At 46.4% G+C, this 16528-nt stretch overlaps 1 protein-coding gene across 7 annotated transcripts in view; it reads right to left on the bottom strand.

The window, feature by feature from the left end:
* Nucleotides 1–719: 719 nt before the first annotated feature.
* wdfy3 (WD repeat and FYVE domain containing 3) overlaps nucleotides 720–16528 on the bottom strand; it is a 101794-nt gene continuing 85985 nt past the window's right edge. For all 7 annotated transcript variants that reach the window (XM_023958796.1, XM_023958790.1, XM_023958792.1 and 4 more), the window contains 15 exons: nucleotides 15452–15558; nucleotides 14575–14728; nucleotides 14395–14486; nucleotides 14089–14301; nucleotides 12637–12778; nucleotides 10177–10331; nucleotides 7952–8110; nucleotides 7651–7830; nucleotides 7393–7575; nucleotides 7215–7308; nucleotides 6980–7126; nucleotides 6404–6637; nucleotides 6170–6281; nucleotides 4444–4641; nucleotides 720–2987 (listed from right to left, as the gene is read on the bottom strand). In XM_023958796.1, coding sequence (XP_023814564.1) covers nucleotides 2864–2987; nucleotides 4444–4641; nucleotides 6170–6281; nucleotides 6404–6637; nucleotides 6980–7126; nucleotides 7215–7308; nucleotides 7393–7575; nucleotides 7651–7830; nucleotides 7952–8110; nucleotides 10177–10331; nucleotides 12637–12778; nucleotides 14089–14301; nucleotides 14395–14486; nucleotides 14575–14728; nucleotides 15452–15558 — 2294 coding nt within the window. In that variant the 3' untranslated portion in view covers nucleotides 720–2863. The remainder of the gene's footprint in view (nucleotides 2988–4443; nucleotides 4642–6169; nucleotides 6282–6403; nucleotides 6638–6979; nucleotides 7127–7214; nucleotides 7309–7392; nucleotides 7576–7650; nucleotides 7831–7951; nucleotides 8111–10176; nucleotides 10332–12636; nucleotides 12779–14088; nucleotides 14302–14394; nucleotides 14487–14574; nucleotides 14729–15451; nucleotides 15559–16528) is intronic.

Here is a 16528-nt window from a genome sequence, read left to right as displayed (position 1 = left end):
GCCATTGTCCTGATTTGGATTACTGCATTTTTACTTTATTATCGACTCTTTTTGACATGAATAAGAGACAAATCTGCATAACTTAAAGTGCTGTTAAGTGTTTTAAACAGATTGTCTAAAAAAATCAAAATACCACAGAAAAATCTGCCTCTGGTTTGATTTCCTTGCAACTTCTGTACAATGTTGCATATTTTTACAGACTCCAAAGGTTAAAGCAAACAGCCATTCACCCCCGCTGGAAATGTGTTTTCCGTAGTCTGAGTTCCACACCTTCAGTGAAAAATACCGCAGCATATTTTATTTTGGAGCCGCTTAACTTCCGGTCTGAGGGTAATCATCTACAGAACTTTAGAACTCTGCTCGAACTTTCTGCCTCTCTCTCTCTCCCTTTCTTTCCATTCGGTTGGTGCTGGTCTGACCAGCTGCAGCAGGAAGGACGGCCAGGCTCCCGCGCATGCGCACAACCCTTTTATTCAAACGAGCCTTTCTGAGAGCGAAGCTTCGCACTGATTGGAGAAGAAAGACTTCTCCTTTCAAGTTTAGGTCTTATAATTAAACATTTTTTTTAAATAAGAGTAATGTATTAAAGTGACAGAAGTCTGTAAAAAAATCCACACATTTTGGTTTAAATTCCATCTGTTACAGGTGGCGGGACTATCATGATTAGGAATGGAAAGCTCAAAGGAGACTGATGCTGTGAAAGTGAACAGGGACAAACCTTTGGTGATAAACGGCAATTATTTATTGAAATGAAAAATAATAAGTACCAGATCTATTGCATCATTCTTTTTATAACGAGGGGGGGGGGGACTCTACAGGCTTTTTCTCTTGTGGGACGAAGTGAACACAAATATACAGGAACATTCAGCTATCACAGATTGCACACCAGATATCGTAGTAATGCAGTCTAATACGAGACCACCAGAAGCTTCCAGAATTTCTCTCTCCCCCCCCCCCCCCCCCCACTCAGGGTATAAAAGTCCAGTCTGAGCCCGGGGGGGGGGCTTGTCGCTGGTCACCCAGCAGCCCCCCCACCCCTACCGAGGAGGAAACGAAAGCAGCAGAAACTGAGTGTGTAGAGAGCCTGTACAATGCACTGATACAGAAAGTCAGCTGTGTTAATAAACATGCAACAAGTAACTCCACTTGCTGAAATCATGAAAAAAAAAATCTAAAAGCCGTCATATTTGCATAAATACTCTGTACAGTTGGACCCCCCCCCCTCCCCTCTACACACCACAACTTAAACCTCTGTACAAGAAAATTCCATTAAAGGGGGCCCAACCCCCTCCCTAGGGATGGATGATTGCACGTTCAGTTACAGTACAGAAATGCAGAAGGACATGGGGGGGGGGGGGGGGTAAAGTTTACTTTTTTGAGATGGACAGAAGAGGGGGGGGGGGGGGTTGTAGGTGTGAGGGAGAAGAGGAAGGATGTCTTACGGTGGCCCTGAAGTCCAAATCACACCAGCAAATAAACGCAAAAACATATTAAGGATCCCATTAAAGCAACAAAACAAATGATGAAACATTACATTTTAAGAATCGACACAAAATCCCAGAAACCCAAAGACGATTCCAAAAATACATTTTCAGAAATCAAAATGAAATGGTAAAAAATGAAACGGGTGGAACTATGACAAACAACTGATTGGATGATTACGTTTGAGTTTGTTCAACGTCTGCATACTAATAAAAGATTTGTGATTAGTGCTGAGCGTATCCGGCATCCCATCATCCCACACAACTTTAGGCTGAAACGATGGACAAACGCCGTCATCCAGTCAGCGATTGGAAGTTACTTCTGTTTTCCCAAACGGTTTTTATTTTGTTTAGATTTTTAAAATGTAAAGTAGTCTTTTTAATTCTTTAAAATTGTCGTTGTGATCTTTAAAACGCTTTTGTGTTGTGGGATTTGAACTTCAGGGCCCCCGTAGGCGTCAAAGGCCTGTTTTCTGAGGGGGACGTTGGATGAATCGCTGCCCCACATTCCGACCGGCTCTTGTCACGCCGTCCGACCGTCATCAGTTCCCAGAACAGGAAAAAACGTGCGCGGCTTCACGTGCTGCAGCGCCCGTCAGCCGAACAAAAGCTGCTTTCAGCCGCCGGCGCTGCGGGATCAGGACTTGGCGTGTGGTCAGACGCCGCAGCCAGTCAGCGTTCAATCGCCAACGGTTGAAGTGACGGCGTTGGTGATAAAGCCGGGGACACAAACGCCTGCTGGATGCTGCAGAGGCCGCGCACAGAAACATTGGGGGGCGGGGCTTCAACAGGGCCATGTTGACAATATCTGGACATGGTTTCCAGAGAAAACCTGGACATGAATGGAAAACCAAAACCCCCAAAAGAATCGATATGTTTGGGAAACATCATCAGAAGGATCTCGGATCAAAAATGAGGCAGAATTCTCTGATGACGTCGCCTTTAAAAAATACTGAACGGCTCTGATAAAAAACAATTTTACAGAAATAATAAAAAAGGGGGTTCTTGCATAAGCTAATGATGAAGACTGACATTCATCTGGCTCCTCCTCTTCCTCTGGGTTAGTCAGGAGGTGATGGGGGGTGTCTATTCTCCTTCACGCTTGCTCTGTTTGTGGGTCATGGCACATATTTACAGTATGAACAAGTTCTTCTCATTTCTCCACAGTATCAGTGACTAGAGGAGCAGGGTGGGGGGAGGGGGGGTGAAAGCGGCTGTCGCCATGATGGTTTCTCACTTTAAGAGTTCATATCTCCTCATCCGTTTGCCGTAGACGCTCATCAACAGTCTGTCAAGCGTGCCTGCGTATACATGGGAGGTGCGGGGGGGTGGGGTGCATGTAGTGGGGGGACGCCGCTTGGGGGTCCGGGTGGAGGCGGAGCTCAATTTCTGCCGCCGCCGTCGTCGACGCTCCGCTCATGCTGGAGGTTGTAGTAGCAGTTCTGACACACGCGAACAGGAGACGAGATCTTCAGCCTCCTGATCTCAGACTGGTAGCGGCTGCACCTGCAGGGAAATACAATGGGGAGGGGGGGGTTAAAACCCTGTGTGAGGCGGTCCAACGCAGTGGTCCCCCAACTCTTTTAGGCCATGGACAATATTTTCATGGACCAATCTGTACGAGGCCACAGTTGGCGATTTATTTTTTCTAAGCTTCTGGAAAATCTATTTTTCAAAATAAAATGCCCCTAAAGACAGTCTGAAAATGTCTGTAGATGTTTCACAGCAGATGGAGATTCAAGGAAACAAAGTTGTGTAGTTTTCTGTTTCTGATTTATAATATATATATATATATATAATATATATATATATATCTTTCAATCTTGATTGTAACCCAGAGGAGTATTTTCTAAAGAGATGCCTGCCTTATTTAGCTATGCTGTACGAAAATTCTTAAATATCTCTTTCACAATTTTTCAGAAATCAGAAATGTTATTAACTCGAAACATTTGCAGCTAGTTTAAACTTTCTTCGTACTCTAGATTTTGTTTAGGAACTTTTAAAATGTAGACGTTCCTTTAACCAGCAAGGTGGAGACTAACAACTGGACGCCAGCTTTCGACCTTGACGATGTGACAGAAAAATTCTACAAAATAAATAAAAGGTGTCATAAAACTGTTATTTTCTACATATAATGATGATGAAAACATAAATCCAGAGTGAATGCAGCTTTATTAGCAGCGTCTTTTTTATAACATTAGAGAGTAAATTGCTGTGCGGAGCTAGTGAAACACTTAAATCAGGATTTATTTTATTTTGAAGTCCAAGGCTCATTCTCTATTTCTCTTTGGCTCTTTTCTGCACTATTAAACTTTTACTAATTTGTTAGCTTTACGCTTTTCCTTTAGCAGTCTGAGCGGCTACTTTAAGAAGGTATAAAATGTATTTCAGACACATGACCATACGAGGCGATGGTCTTGGCATTTGTCAAGAGAGAATCATAGACGAACGGGGTTCACAAAATCCGGTAATTTTCCAAAATAAAACTTCCCTCATGATCAAAAAATAAAACGGAGACAGTGCAAGTTAAGTTTTCCTTTTTCTGCGGTACCAAGTGACCCGCGGACCGGTACCTGTCTGCAGCCCGGGCGGTTGGGGTCTAACGTTTGGGATGAGAACACGGAGAGGGGCGGGTATCATTAGGGTCATCCCACTGTCATCCCTGCTGTCAGTGAGGCCGTGGGTTAAACTCTCTTTATGTCTTTATTCTTGATTGGTTTTTGTTTTTTCTTTAAGGTTCACTTTGCCGTAAGTTCTTAGGAAGTACTTATCTACTTGCTGCGTGTAATATTCCTAAGTATCTTCACTTGGGATTACATTGTTGTGTGTAAATCCTGACAGCAGTACACAGTACACAATCATCTCAGGTCCAAAGCTCGGGTTCTGATGCGCACCCACACCCACAGACAGATCTCTCATTCACATGCAGCTCCGTTTGGGCGGGGCTGTGCCCTCAGCTGACCTCTGACAGAAGAGCTGCCCGCAGTTCCTGCAGTGGTGGCGTCGCTCCGTCAGGGAGAAGCGGACCGTGCAGGCGGAGCAGCTGTCCACCAGCTCGTCCTTCACCCAGTGGTCGGCCGCCGAGCGGCCGGGCTGCTCGCTGACGGACCAGCTGAAGACTCGGCCGCGCCCGTCGCCCACCAGGATCTTACTGTGGTCCCTGAGAGAGCAGGAGGTCGTCTTTTAATGTCCGATCAGAACTTCTTCCACCAAAACACAGGAAACGGTGGCACTGCCTGCTGTGCTGTGACCATCACACAACTCATTGTAACTGGGATTCAGACGTGTGTTAGCGAGGATGATGAGGATGGAAGCCTGAAGGCGTGGGAGAGATTCCCTCTCAGAACAGGAAGTAAGTAGCCCACTTTCAGAATCCGTGTTACCTGCTGCGCCGGTATCATCCGTTCTATTGCTGCTAAACAAACGTGGCTTCCTGATGCGTTCATGTTCGCCTGAGCTTCGTCACCTCAGACATGGCGGTTGGGAACACCCTGGTCTAATAAGCTGACGTCACCTGTAGGACCGATTGGTGGAAACAAGCTGAGGTGGGAAGGCCGCCTTCAGCAACGCTCTGAACTGTGCACTCAGGATGAGAATTTGGTCACCTATGGGTCCACCCACCTGCCAATCAAAAATCATCAATGATGAAGAATCGGACGGGACCAAAAAAAAATGCCTGCCCTTATTTCCAATTAAAACAGTGGATATTCCCTCCAAACAAAAGATTTTGAAAACGTCTTATTGACTTTTATAGCTATAAGTTGAGCTTTTTAACATGGGAGTCAGAAGGAAATTGCTCCCTGCTAAAACCAGCCCCCAGTGGTCATATGTGCAACTGCAATATGTGGTGCTACCGGTTGGGTGAGCAGAACCGGAGCGCAGCAGCTCGGTCCGAGTCTGTTTTCTTCCATCCTTAAACTTGATCAGACTCTGCAGGAAGCAAACGTCTTAAAAAGCGGACGCCATTTTTTTCTCCCGTAACCCCAAACAGGAGGCGCAAAGTTGTGTCAACACATCAGCCTTCAGTTGTGGGTCGGCCATTGCAATAATTGTGAATAAATATAAAGACAAGAAAAAAGAAACAAATCTGTCACTTTCCAAGCGTTTGAACAATGGATTTATGAAGAACCTGGAAGGAAGGCGACGTGTTCAGCATGCAAATGTGACAAATTTCCAAATCGATCGTGTAAATGGTTGAAGAGTTTCAGTTCGTAAAAAAAAAACGTTTGATGTTTAGGCGCCGTTTTCGGTATTAAAAGATTAACCTTGTGGTTCGGTGCCATTGATTCCCACAGAACTCTGAACATGTGGCGAGTGCTGAAAACAAGATCTGCTCAGGAGGTCTGAGTTTTTGACGAAGCTGATGGCTGCGTTTGGCCACGCCTCTCGTCATGATGTCATAGACCAACACTGTTGAAACTTGGCATCGGAGGAACTTGCATTTTTCCTCACCTTCATCACCAAAAACGGCCAATCATGCAGACAATTACTAAAACGCAATAAGACACGTTGACCTCATTATGAACCGGTCTTCAGTAGGGACGTCCCGATCAGGTTTTTTTTGTTTTGTTTGGCCCTATCTAGTCTTAAGGTTTGGGAGACAGGTTTGTGATAAAAAATGCACACACTGTTGTGTAAATGAAGGCGTTTGTGAGTGTGTGTGTGTGTGTGTGGTGTTGGTGCCATACTTGGAGATGGCGAGGGAGCTGATCTCAGCGGGGTGGGCGTTGTCTTTCCGGTCAAACGCTGTGTGCATGGTGAGTTTGCTGCGGAAGACCAGCTGGCGCTCCCATCTGTAGCCTGCGAGCGCGCCCACACACGCGTGCGCACACACACACACACATATAGCCGTTAGCAAAGTAGCAGTTTATGACCCTGAATGAAACGCTGGAGGAGCCGGTGAGGCGTGCCCGGACACACACCTGCTCTCAGCTGGTTGTAGGTCCGAGCTTCCACGGAGGAGGGGTGAAGAGAGTGGGGCCCTGAGCTCTGGCCCTGAGGGGCCAGATGAGGGTGGGGGCCTTTGGTTTGGCCCTCAGAGTAGTTGACGAACACAAAGCCGTCTTTCTCGTCGATACTGAGGGTGTCAGACCAGCGGTGAGAGTCGTCAGAACCGCTGTCCATGGACCAGGACGCCCCCGCTCGGCCGGACTGACCTGATGTGTGTTGGAGCAGAGATGCTGACATTAGAATCAAGGTTGCTCTGACAGTTTTGTTCTAAAATATAAAATCAACCGAGGTCGGACATGAAAGAAAATAGCGTTGCCCCTTTAAAGACCCACTCTGATGAATATAGGTTTTTTGGTGTTTTACCATGTTCTTGTGGCATTTAACTCATGATATGATGATGATTTGGCTCAAAATTTCATTTCTGAGTATTTCTTTATTCAAATCCTAGTGAATCGGGAGCAGATGAAAGAATGCAGTGGGAGAAAAATGGCATTTGTTCCATACGCCACATGAGCATCAACAGGAACTCCTGGAGCAGAGCTGCGTACCTCTGGGTCGGTGGACGGCGCTGCCCGGCTGGCTCCCCCCACCGGTGGAGGGGTCGCGTGGAGGTCTGGACTCTTGACTCAAACTGGGCTCATCTCCATCAGACTCACTGCTGTCGTCGTCGGCGGCGTTGTGGTTCTCGCCACCTTCTGAAGATCAAAGACAAACCGCGATGAGCCCCGCCCTGTGCGGATGCTTCAGTCGGTGCTTTGAGCAACCAGCGTCTGCCGGACTCACCGATCTTCTCATCAGCGCAGCAGTCAGGCACATCGGGCTCTACGGGTTCTGGAGCGGGAGTTTCCGGCACCTGCAGGAACTCCATCCTCCAAAACTACAGAACGGAAATGACCTTTCAGCTTGCTGTCTGTGTTCGTTTAGAAAAACGTTTTGAAAGGTTTCCGGAGCGTGTGGTTACCCGGACGACGCCGTCCGAGTGTCCGGTCACGATCACGTTCTGCGTGTCCCACTCGTTCATCTCGGACACGCAGCAGCACAGGATCTGCTGGCTGCGGCCCGTGAAGGTGTTGGCGCTGGAGATGGGGCTGCCGTTGATGCTCCACACATGGATGTAGGTGCCGGCACACGACACGATGTCCCCCTGCAACCGCCACACCCCCATTTAGGTTTACTCGCCAGCATCCCTCTGCGCTAAAGGGACGGGACTCAAACCCACCGTCAGCTCATTGATGCACAGAGCAGAGATGGGGGCGCGGTGGCCCCGGAGCTGCGTGACGAAGGAAAGTTTGTTCAGGTCCCAGATGATGCAGGTTCGATCCCGGGAGCCGCTGACCACTATGTGGTACGCCGATGAGGCCGTTAGACACGTCACAGCGTCTGTGTGACCGAGTAATGCCTGAAAAGCAGGAAATAGATGAAGTCAGCTCCTTGGATTCTGTGGACCTTCGACAGATTCACAGAAGTGCTCCTCCTCTTCCTCCTCCTTTGAAGGTTTCAGGGTAAATCTGAGGACTCACCTGCTTGAGCGTCAGAGACTTGGCCCTCTCCTTGGACGTCCCGGTCTCCCACACACAGATGGCGGTGCTGGTTCCTCCGGTGAGGATGAGCTTGGGGTTGGGACATATGGCACAGAGGATCTGCCCCCACTCTGACAGACACTCATACACCACCAGCGCCTGAAACGGGACGGCAGCGCGTGAAGAGCGGACAGACGGACTCCTCTAACTTCGGCAGGCATTTTCAATGTTGTTGTTCACCTTGTGGAGTGTCTCGTCAGGGGTCGCCAAAGCAGATCAGCTATACTGATTCACACAGGCGGTTTGGCTGAGATTCCTACGCCGGATGCCCTTCCTAACACAACCCTGTATTTTATCCGGGCTGGGGACCAGCACAGGGAGACCCAGACTTGGGCCCCCTTGTGGATACATAGTTAGGCAGTAGCGTGAAGGGTCTTGTCTAAGGACCAACGCTGACTAAAGGTCATTGGGGCCCCTGGGAAACAACCCAGTTCCCGGCCAACGGAGCCTTCCAGCCACTTTTACGGACCTTTTCAATTGTTCTTCATAAAGTGACAGTTGGGGGATGATGATACTACACCAGGGGTCGGGAACCTTTTTGGCCAAGAGAGCCATAAACGCCACATATTTTTAAATGTAATTTCCAAAGAGCCATACAATAATGTAGTGTCCCTTCCCCACACTGAGGCACGGAGACTTAACCTCTCTCAAGGTTCTTTATTCTGGTTACTGCAGACCGCAACAAACGCCGTACAATTAATTCAGCAACTCCTCAATCTCTCCCGCCGAGACGAGAGCGCGTCTCCCAACTTTATATTCCCCTGCTCCCGCTTTAGCCCTCCCATAGCTGAACCCCATTGGTCCAAACTCCCTATCAAAAGGCTGAGCGACACAACCGAGGGCCAATCAGATCTCTGCTTGATGCGATCAATGAACTCCAGAACTTTTAACGTGGCCCAACAGCCAAGTTAAACTCAGTCCGCAACAATATGTTTAGAAACTAAATATACAAGTGAATGTGTGCATTTGATATAATTTCAACATTTTTAAAGTACAATAAGTCTGTGGATTCTTTTTAAAAACATCGTTATGCTGTTGCTGATAAATGATGAGTATTTCTCGTGGTAGTTTTGCTGATGGTCTAGTCTGGTTGATCCGTGGTGAGTTTCTGCTTCATGCAGGCGTTGAGACTTTAAACGTGATCGTAGGTCTGAATGTTCTGTAGATGTGAGACAGACTGATCACATGCAGATACGGAGCCAAACACACACACTCACACGTTGTAGTGAGTGACGTGACGGGCAGCGGGTTTTACGTACGTATTTTTACAATCCCTGCGCGATTCACCTGCTGCCTGTCCCCACAACACCTCAGCCCCACCCTCTGCTTTCTCCCTCACACATCCCGTCCCCGCATCTGCGCGCTCTTTCTCAGAGACGGGAGCGCGCTGTTTTTGGCACGGCAATTCACAAGTTTCCGGGTGGTACAAACTCTGTGAAATAATAGATAATAGTAAACTGATAGCGCTGGCGCAGATTTTTCTCTCTAAGCACCGCTACTGCGCGCCTCTGGCATCGCATTGCGCCTGAGAAGGACTGGTCTAATGAAAGAAAGAAAAAAGTATAATTAAAGATTTGTCTGCGAGCCACATGTTACCATCAAAAGAGCCATATATGGCTCGCGAGCCATAGGTTCCCGACCCCTGTACTACACTGTCATGATGTCACCGTGACTTGATTTTTGTTCTGGACTTTGTTGTGTGACAACAAAATTGAAAAGAAAGCGGGTTGATGTAAGGTTAGAATGTGCGTTGATGATTCACGTGTTCTTCCATAGAAAATCTGCTCTTTTCCATCACTTTCAGTCACATTGGGGGTATTCCGAGTGCTTTTATTTATAGAGTGGGGGAATGGTTTTTTGAGGTACGCCAAACCACCCAACACTAGAACTACATCCAACTCCATCCATGCCCTGGACTGGTCCAAGACAACGCGAATGGTGCATTTCTGCTCCAGCACCAGCAGGGGGCAACCATGCCGTTAAATGTTCTCATCGACAGTTTCAAGGTGACCTTCACAGGAGAAGTTCTGTTCCTTCTGAAAGCTCTCTGTGACTCATTTATACTGAAGGAGCTCTAAAGATTTCTGAAAATAGCTGACAAGTTCCCCCACAAAAGGCAGAAGCGCCAGAAAACACCGGGTGCTTAGGGAAACTCTTCCACTCACCTTGTCAGACTCATAATTAGCTAGACGACAGCTGAGATCAGCGTAGCCCCAGGCGAAGGTCTTGGTCCAGGCGGGCGGAACCAGAACTTTGTTTTGTTCAACAGCAAGGATGCCTTTATCGGTACAAACTATCTGTCCCACAGGCTCCTTCAGCTCTGCAGGACAGAAAAAAAGGCAGGCAGAAATGTTCAGTGTACTCTGGACCTTCAAAGACTTTTAAAGACGCACTCCCATCATCTTTTGATCTATGTTTTAATCGTTCCCAGTAGTTTTTTTTTAACTATAATTATGCCGTTTTAAGCCCAAAAGCAAAAAACCTGTGTCATTTTCTAGGACATAGTTTCTGCAGAGCGGCAGGAGTTACTCTCTGTTTCTCCACTTCCCATCACCCATAACCAAGCGCTCTCTGGTTGTGTCCGAATTCCCATCCAAACCCCAAACTACTACAAACCTATAAGGTGCAGCACTATGTAGTGACGTGAATTTTAAAAACAATCCGGACCCCACGCTCACTTTTAACGGCGGATGTATGACGTCATCGATTTCACAAAGTTAAAATCTAATTAAAATGAGCGTTTTGCAACGATTATTCATGAGTCCACTGTCTTCTGAAGAAAACAACGTTGATGGTTTATCAAAAGAAATGCATTTAAATACATTTTTTTAGTAAAAAATGTTCCGACGCAATGCATTGTGGTCTTTATTCGTCAATCTAGTGAGCATCGATGCATGTTTTTCGCAGAGACTTCTAGGAAATTTCCAGGGCCCTTGATTTTGGAATTGTAGATTCAGACAGCACTACAAAATGGAGAACGCACTATATAGTGCACTATGTAGGGGTTAGGGTGGAATTTGGACATACCCTCTGTTTGTGCTCTCCCGCTAGCTTACAGCCCATCACACCCCCAAACTAACATTAGCGGTGAGACTAAAATGACGAGCAATATGGGAACCATCCAGCCGTACAGTTTTGAATAAAGGAATACTCAGAATCACAATTTTAATCTTAAATTTATTTAATTTCCGGTAAGTCCTCCATCATCAGAAAAATGCTACAAGAACATTGAAAACCACTTTCAGAGTTGGACATCTTACTTTTATGTTGTAAAGCCTCTGGAGGTGGTTTGCTGGATTGTGAGGATGACTTTGCAGCAATGATCTCCCACCACCTAAAGTGGTTTATTTTGTTGTGCTTTTTCTGGGATGATGCTCAACGTAGAATTTCGGTAACTTCTAAGGCTGAATTTGAATTCATTCTCTACCCCTCTGGCTCCTCCCTACTGCTCCAATTGTTGAGGCATTAGGAGCTGTAGTGGTGTCCGAAAGTAATTTTGTAACCCTTGTGCTATCCTAGGCACTTTAACATTGGGAGTTGGGTCATCTAGACCCACTAGACAGTGCGCTGAACCTTTTTTCTTCAATGATTTGTGATCTTCACTGGTGTCCATGGATTATATGAAATCTTTCCACCTTTATCCACCTTTGTCATGGTAGAAAGAACACGTCAATGAAAGGGTGGGGTAATCTAAGATAGCACAAGGGTTAAGGAGGAGCCGTAGTGACTCAGGGCTAGGTATCCCTCCATTGGTAGGGTAGGGCGAGGAGAAACGCATTTCTTCATGTGGGTGTTGCTCTTAAGCACAGATGTTCACATTTAAATAAATGTAAGTAATGACTTTTGTTTTTTGCATGAGATTTTAAAGTTATAATAGTGATGTTATATCTTTTCTGAGCGCTGGCAGCTATGCGCTAATGTAGATGACCGGCGACTGTGACGTCATGGAGCGATAGTAACGTCCGGATTTGAAGACGTCATTTCATTAACTCTTCACTTGGAGGAATAATTGTAGGAGTAGGGAACAAATCTGATTCAGCCTAACTGTGATAAAACATCCTAAGAGATCATCTGGAAGTTATTATTGAACACTATTTAGGGGAATTTTTGGGTAAAATTATCTAAAAACCTTAATTACAGATTTTTTTAAAAGTTTAGTGTCTCGCCCAGAGAGGCACAGGCTGTGTGTCCTCGGCTTTTGACCTCTGAGCAACAGACTGGCAGAGGCGTGAGCTACATCCACCCAAATATAGCAGCTGCTGCAGAGTATTTCCTCATAGGATACATAGGAGAAGACTTCTGCATGTGTAAAAACAAAGATTGTCCCAGTTCACAGTTTTTCTCACTGTATCTCTGAAGAAACAAAAACAGCAGCTTTCAGGAGTTGCTAAACTATTTCCATGTAAATCTATTTGCCAATTTAATAAAGCAGGAAGTAGTTCACAGCAAAAACAGGCTCCACTGCCCCCCTGATTGTTTTTTCTGGGTAAGGTGGTAGCTATAAATTTTAAACGAATGCCAACTGATGCAAAATGGTGGAAGATTACATTTTGACCAAGCTACTACAAACAACAGAGTGTGGTTCCTTTGCACGTCACTGCATGTAGGAATGCGGCCAGATTTACCTTTGACTGGTGCCAGAGAAGGTCTGAGATTGTCCAGGTGGTGGAAGAAAATCTTGTCACTGTTGAAGTTTGGAGGAACACCTGCAGCATCACCGTTGGCTTTGCTGCGCACCCGTTTGGGAGGATGGGGTTTCTTAAAAAGCTGGGGGGGGGGGAAGGACACGGTTCCAGTCATTTTACATGTAAGACAGAGGAAACGTGCAGGTGATGTCTGACACCCTGACACGGGGTTCTGCATCCTAACAGGAGCAGCTGATACACTCTGAATTACCAAAAGTATTGGCTCACCCATCCTAATGATCAGAATCAGGTGTCCTAATCACTCGGCCTAAAATCAAGCTTTCAGGCACGCAGACTGTTTTTACAAACATTTGTGAAAGAATGAGCTGCTCTCAGGAGCTCAGTGACTTCCAGCCTGGAACTGTCATGGGACGCCCCCTGTGCAACAAATCCAGTGGTAAAATGTCCTCCCAAATGTTCCACAGTCAACTGTCAGCTCGATCAGAGCAAAATGGAAGTGTGGCAACAACAGCATCTCAGCCATGAAGTGATAAACCACGTAAGCTGATGGAGAGGGGTCAGCATGATGCTGAAGTTCATAGTGGAAAGAGGTCCCAGACTTTCTGCACGGTCAACTGCTACAGTCATGTGACCTTCAGATTAGTCCAAGTTAAGCACGCAGAGAGATTCATGGAATGGGTTTCCATGGCCGAGCAGCTGCAGCCAAGCCACACATCACCAAGTGCAATTCAAAGCGTTGGATGCCGTAGAGTAAAGCACGCCGCCACTGGACTCTAAAGCAGTGGAGACGCCTCCTCTGGAGGGATGAATCACGCTTTTCCATCTGGCAATCTCATGGACGAGTCTGGGTTTGGAAGTTGCAGGACAACATTACATTTAGGACTGCATTGTGCCGAGTGTGAAATTTAGTGGAGGAAGAATCATGGTGTGGGCTTGGTTTTCAGGCCCCTTAGTTCCAGTGAACGGAGCGCTGAATGCTCCAGGATACCAAAACATTTTGGACAATTCCATGCTCCCAACCTTGTGGGAAGAGTTTGGAGCGGACCCTTCCTCTTCCAACATGACTGTGCAGAAAGCGAGGTCCACAAAGACATGGAGGACAGAGTCTGGTGTGGATGAACTGGACTGGCCTGCACAGAGTCCTGACCTGAATACCTTTGGGATGAATTAGAGCGGAGACTGAGAGCCAGGCCTTCAGTGTGTGACCTCATTAATGCCCTTTTGGAAGAATGGTCCAAAATTTCTACAAACACCCTCAACTTGTGGACAGCGTTCCCAGAAAAGTTGAAGCTGTAACAGCTGCACAAGGTGGACTGACATCCTATTGAACTCTATGGGTTAGGATTGGGACGGCCCTTCAGATCATATGTGAGTCAAGGCAGGTGAGCCAATACTTGTTATTTAGTGTTTTTAAGGTGGTCTGAGAAAAACCTGTTTGGGGATTTGTCCAAAGTTGTTGATGAAGCCGATGGTGGCCGTCTCTTTGAGCGGGTCGTTGATGTTGTAAATGTCCACCTGACCCTCGTAGAACAGGTGGTGAAAGACATTGACGGCCTCCACTGCGGGGGGGCCCTGCTGCTTGTAGCCAAAAATCAGGTCGATCCATTCATGGAGGTGGGCAGATACGTAGTCACACTCCAGCGCCTGGAAGCAGGGAGTATTCAAAAATAATAAAACAACTCACCCTAAAAGGAGTGTGTGTGTGTGTGTGTGTGGGGGGGGGGGGGGTCCCCTCACCTCTCTATGGACTCTGATGAACTCTCTGGGGTCGCCCTTAGCCCAGGAGGGGAGGAGGACATCCCCCAGCTTGGTCCCATTCTGTTTGGCACCTGGATCATTAAGAAATAAAAGGATGAAATGTTGATATTGAACCTTGATGGAACCCCCCCTCCCACAGGACCCCGCCCTGACACTGACCCAGGTCAAAGTTATTGGAGTTCAGCAGGAACTCTGGCAGGTAGAAGAACTCTGGGATCAGCTCCTTGACGTCGGCCATGTTGTGTTTGGAGGCGGAGAGCCAGGCTTCCCGAACGCTGTGGAACATCCGGTCAGCCAGGTCAAAGTGCCCCCCCTGCAGATCACAGCAGCATAACATGTGGTTCGCAGACAACAACCACGTTTCATTCCTACATGTCATTACAGAAAAGTGTTTTCAGAAGAACATGTCGGAGATTCTAATATGCAGGAGAAACACAACACTTGTTATAGACGAGGTTTTTTTGTAATAACCTTATTGGTCTAAGGATGAAAGTGGAAGCTGCGTTCACACCAAACGTGATTTGTATGTCAGGGGCGTCCAGATGCAATGCTAAGTCAATGTACAGACGCGTTTAGGGGTCCTGTAGTGCAGTGGAGTGACAGCGCGTTTCGGGCCTCAAATATCTGAATTTTGGCAGCCAGTCAGGGACTCGGCTTTGGTCCGTGACGCGTTGATGATGTCATCAGCGGGTGGAGTACAAAACCAACGTGCAGAAGAGTCTCATTGTTCTCCTTTAAACTTTGGGATATGTTTCTTATACATTCTTTCTTCCACAGACTAATGTGGTCGAGTATGTTGTCAAACTGGGTCACAGAAAGATGGAAGCACCTCTGAATAAATATTTTGGACAGGCGTCCAGCAGCGAAACTGACGAACACCAAACGATTCACGGTGAACGCGAGTTCGACAAGCGAATCATGATGGATATGAACGCAGCATAAGAATCAAACCTTAACTGGAAAACTTAAACCTGAAGCCCAAATTTTAAGTCTAAAGTCTAAAAACCTAAAATATAAAGATTTCAGAGGATCAAACCTGAAGTCTGAGGAAAATCTGTGTGAAGGGCTCCATCCGGACCAGGTAGGAGGCCACGATCATGGCAGAAGAGTAGTGGGTGCCATAGTGGTAGGCTGGGGTTTCACCTGGAGCAACAGAAACACCCCTACTTAGAGCAGCGACTGAAACTGTAGACAGGGATGTCCCCATCAGGCTTTTTTGGCCCCTGATCCACTTCCAAGTCATTTGATTTTTAGAATCTGCCCAAACCAAGACGTAATCTGATACTTTTGGAAAACATTTTAAAAACAGAGCAATGGTTTTACTTTATTAGCCTTCAACGTTTAACACTTAAACAAGGCACTTCTGTGAAGTAGCTTCAAAAATCAAGTCAAAATATTACATTATCTAGAAAAAAACCGTTACCAATCAACCGGTAGGCGATAACTATTCACGTAAGAAAGTTTGGTGACTGTAGCTTTAGGATCTTCAGACGACTTTTATCAGGTCATATCTTCATTAAAAATGAAAAACAGGGACTTTCTTCCCAAATTGTTGTTGTAGTAGGAATGTGATGCTGGGTTTTCATGACTAGCTCAAGTCAATGACATCCTTTTGGTTGTTTTTGGGAGATTATGGATTTATTTTGATCAACCGTCTCCCTGCTGTTATTCTGTCGGCAGCAGGAAGAAGTCGTCCTCATTAAAAAGAAACACAAACGTGATCCTTTTGTCTGTTATAATGCCTTTGTCGGTTGTTGTTTGCAATACGCAGATACCGATACCGATCGAGTCTGAAACTACGTGATCGGGCTCAGCTTCCAATCATGTGATCGGATCGGGACATCCCCAAATGTAGAATTGATTGATCCTTTCATGAAGCATCCTAATTTAATAAAAATAAATAAATAAAAATGACAGCAATTCAAAGTCTAAAGTGTTCCATATGCATGTTTCATTCATTTCACACAGACCAAACACATAGTCTGACTGGATTCAAACTCTGACCCCATCCCATCCATATCCTACTGTTCACAGATCAAAGGGCAAGGCTGATAAGTTTCCTCCTTTACATGTCAAAGGTGAAAGCCAGTTTTTCTCCAACATCTATGGCATA

This window comes from Oryzias latipes, chromosome 9, assembly GCF_002234675.1.
Source record: "Oryzias latipes chromosome 9, ASM223467v1".
In the NCBI taxonomy this organism is placed as follows: domain Eukaryota; kingdom Metazoa; phylum Chordata; class Actinopteri; order Beloniformes; family Adrianichthyidae; genus Oryzias; species Oryzias latipes.
The sequence above is the reverse complement of the archived record's forward strand: the minus strand, read 5'-3'. Positions and strand labels throughout refer to the sequence as shown.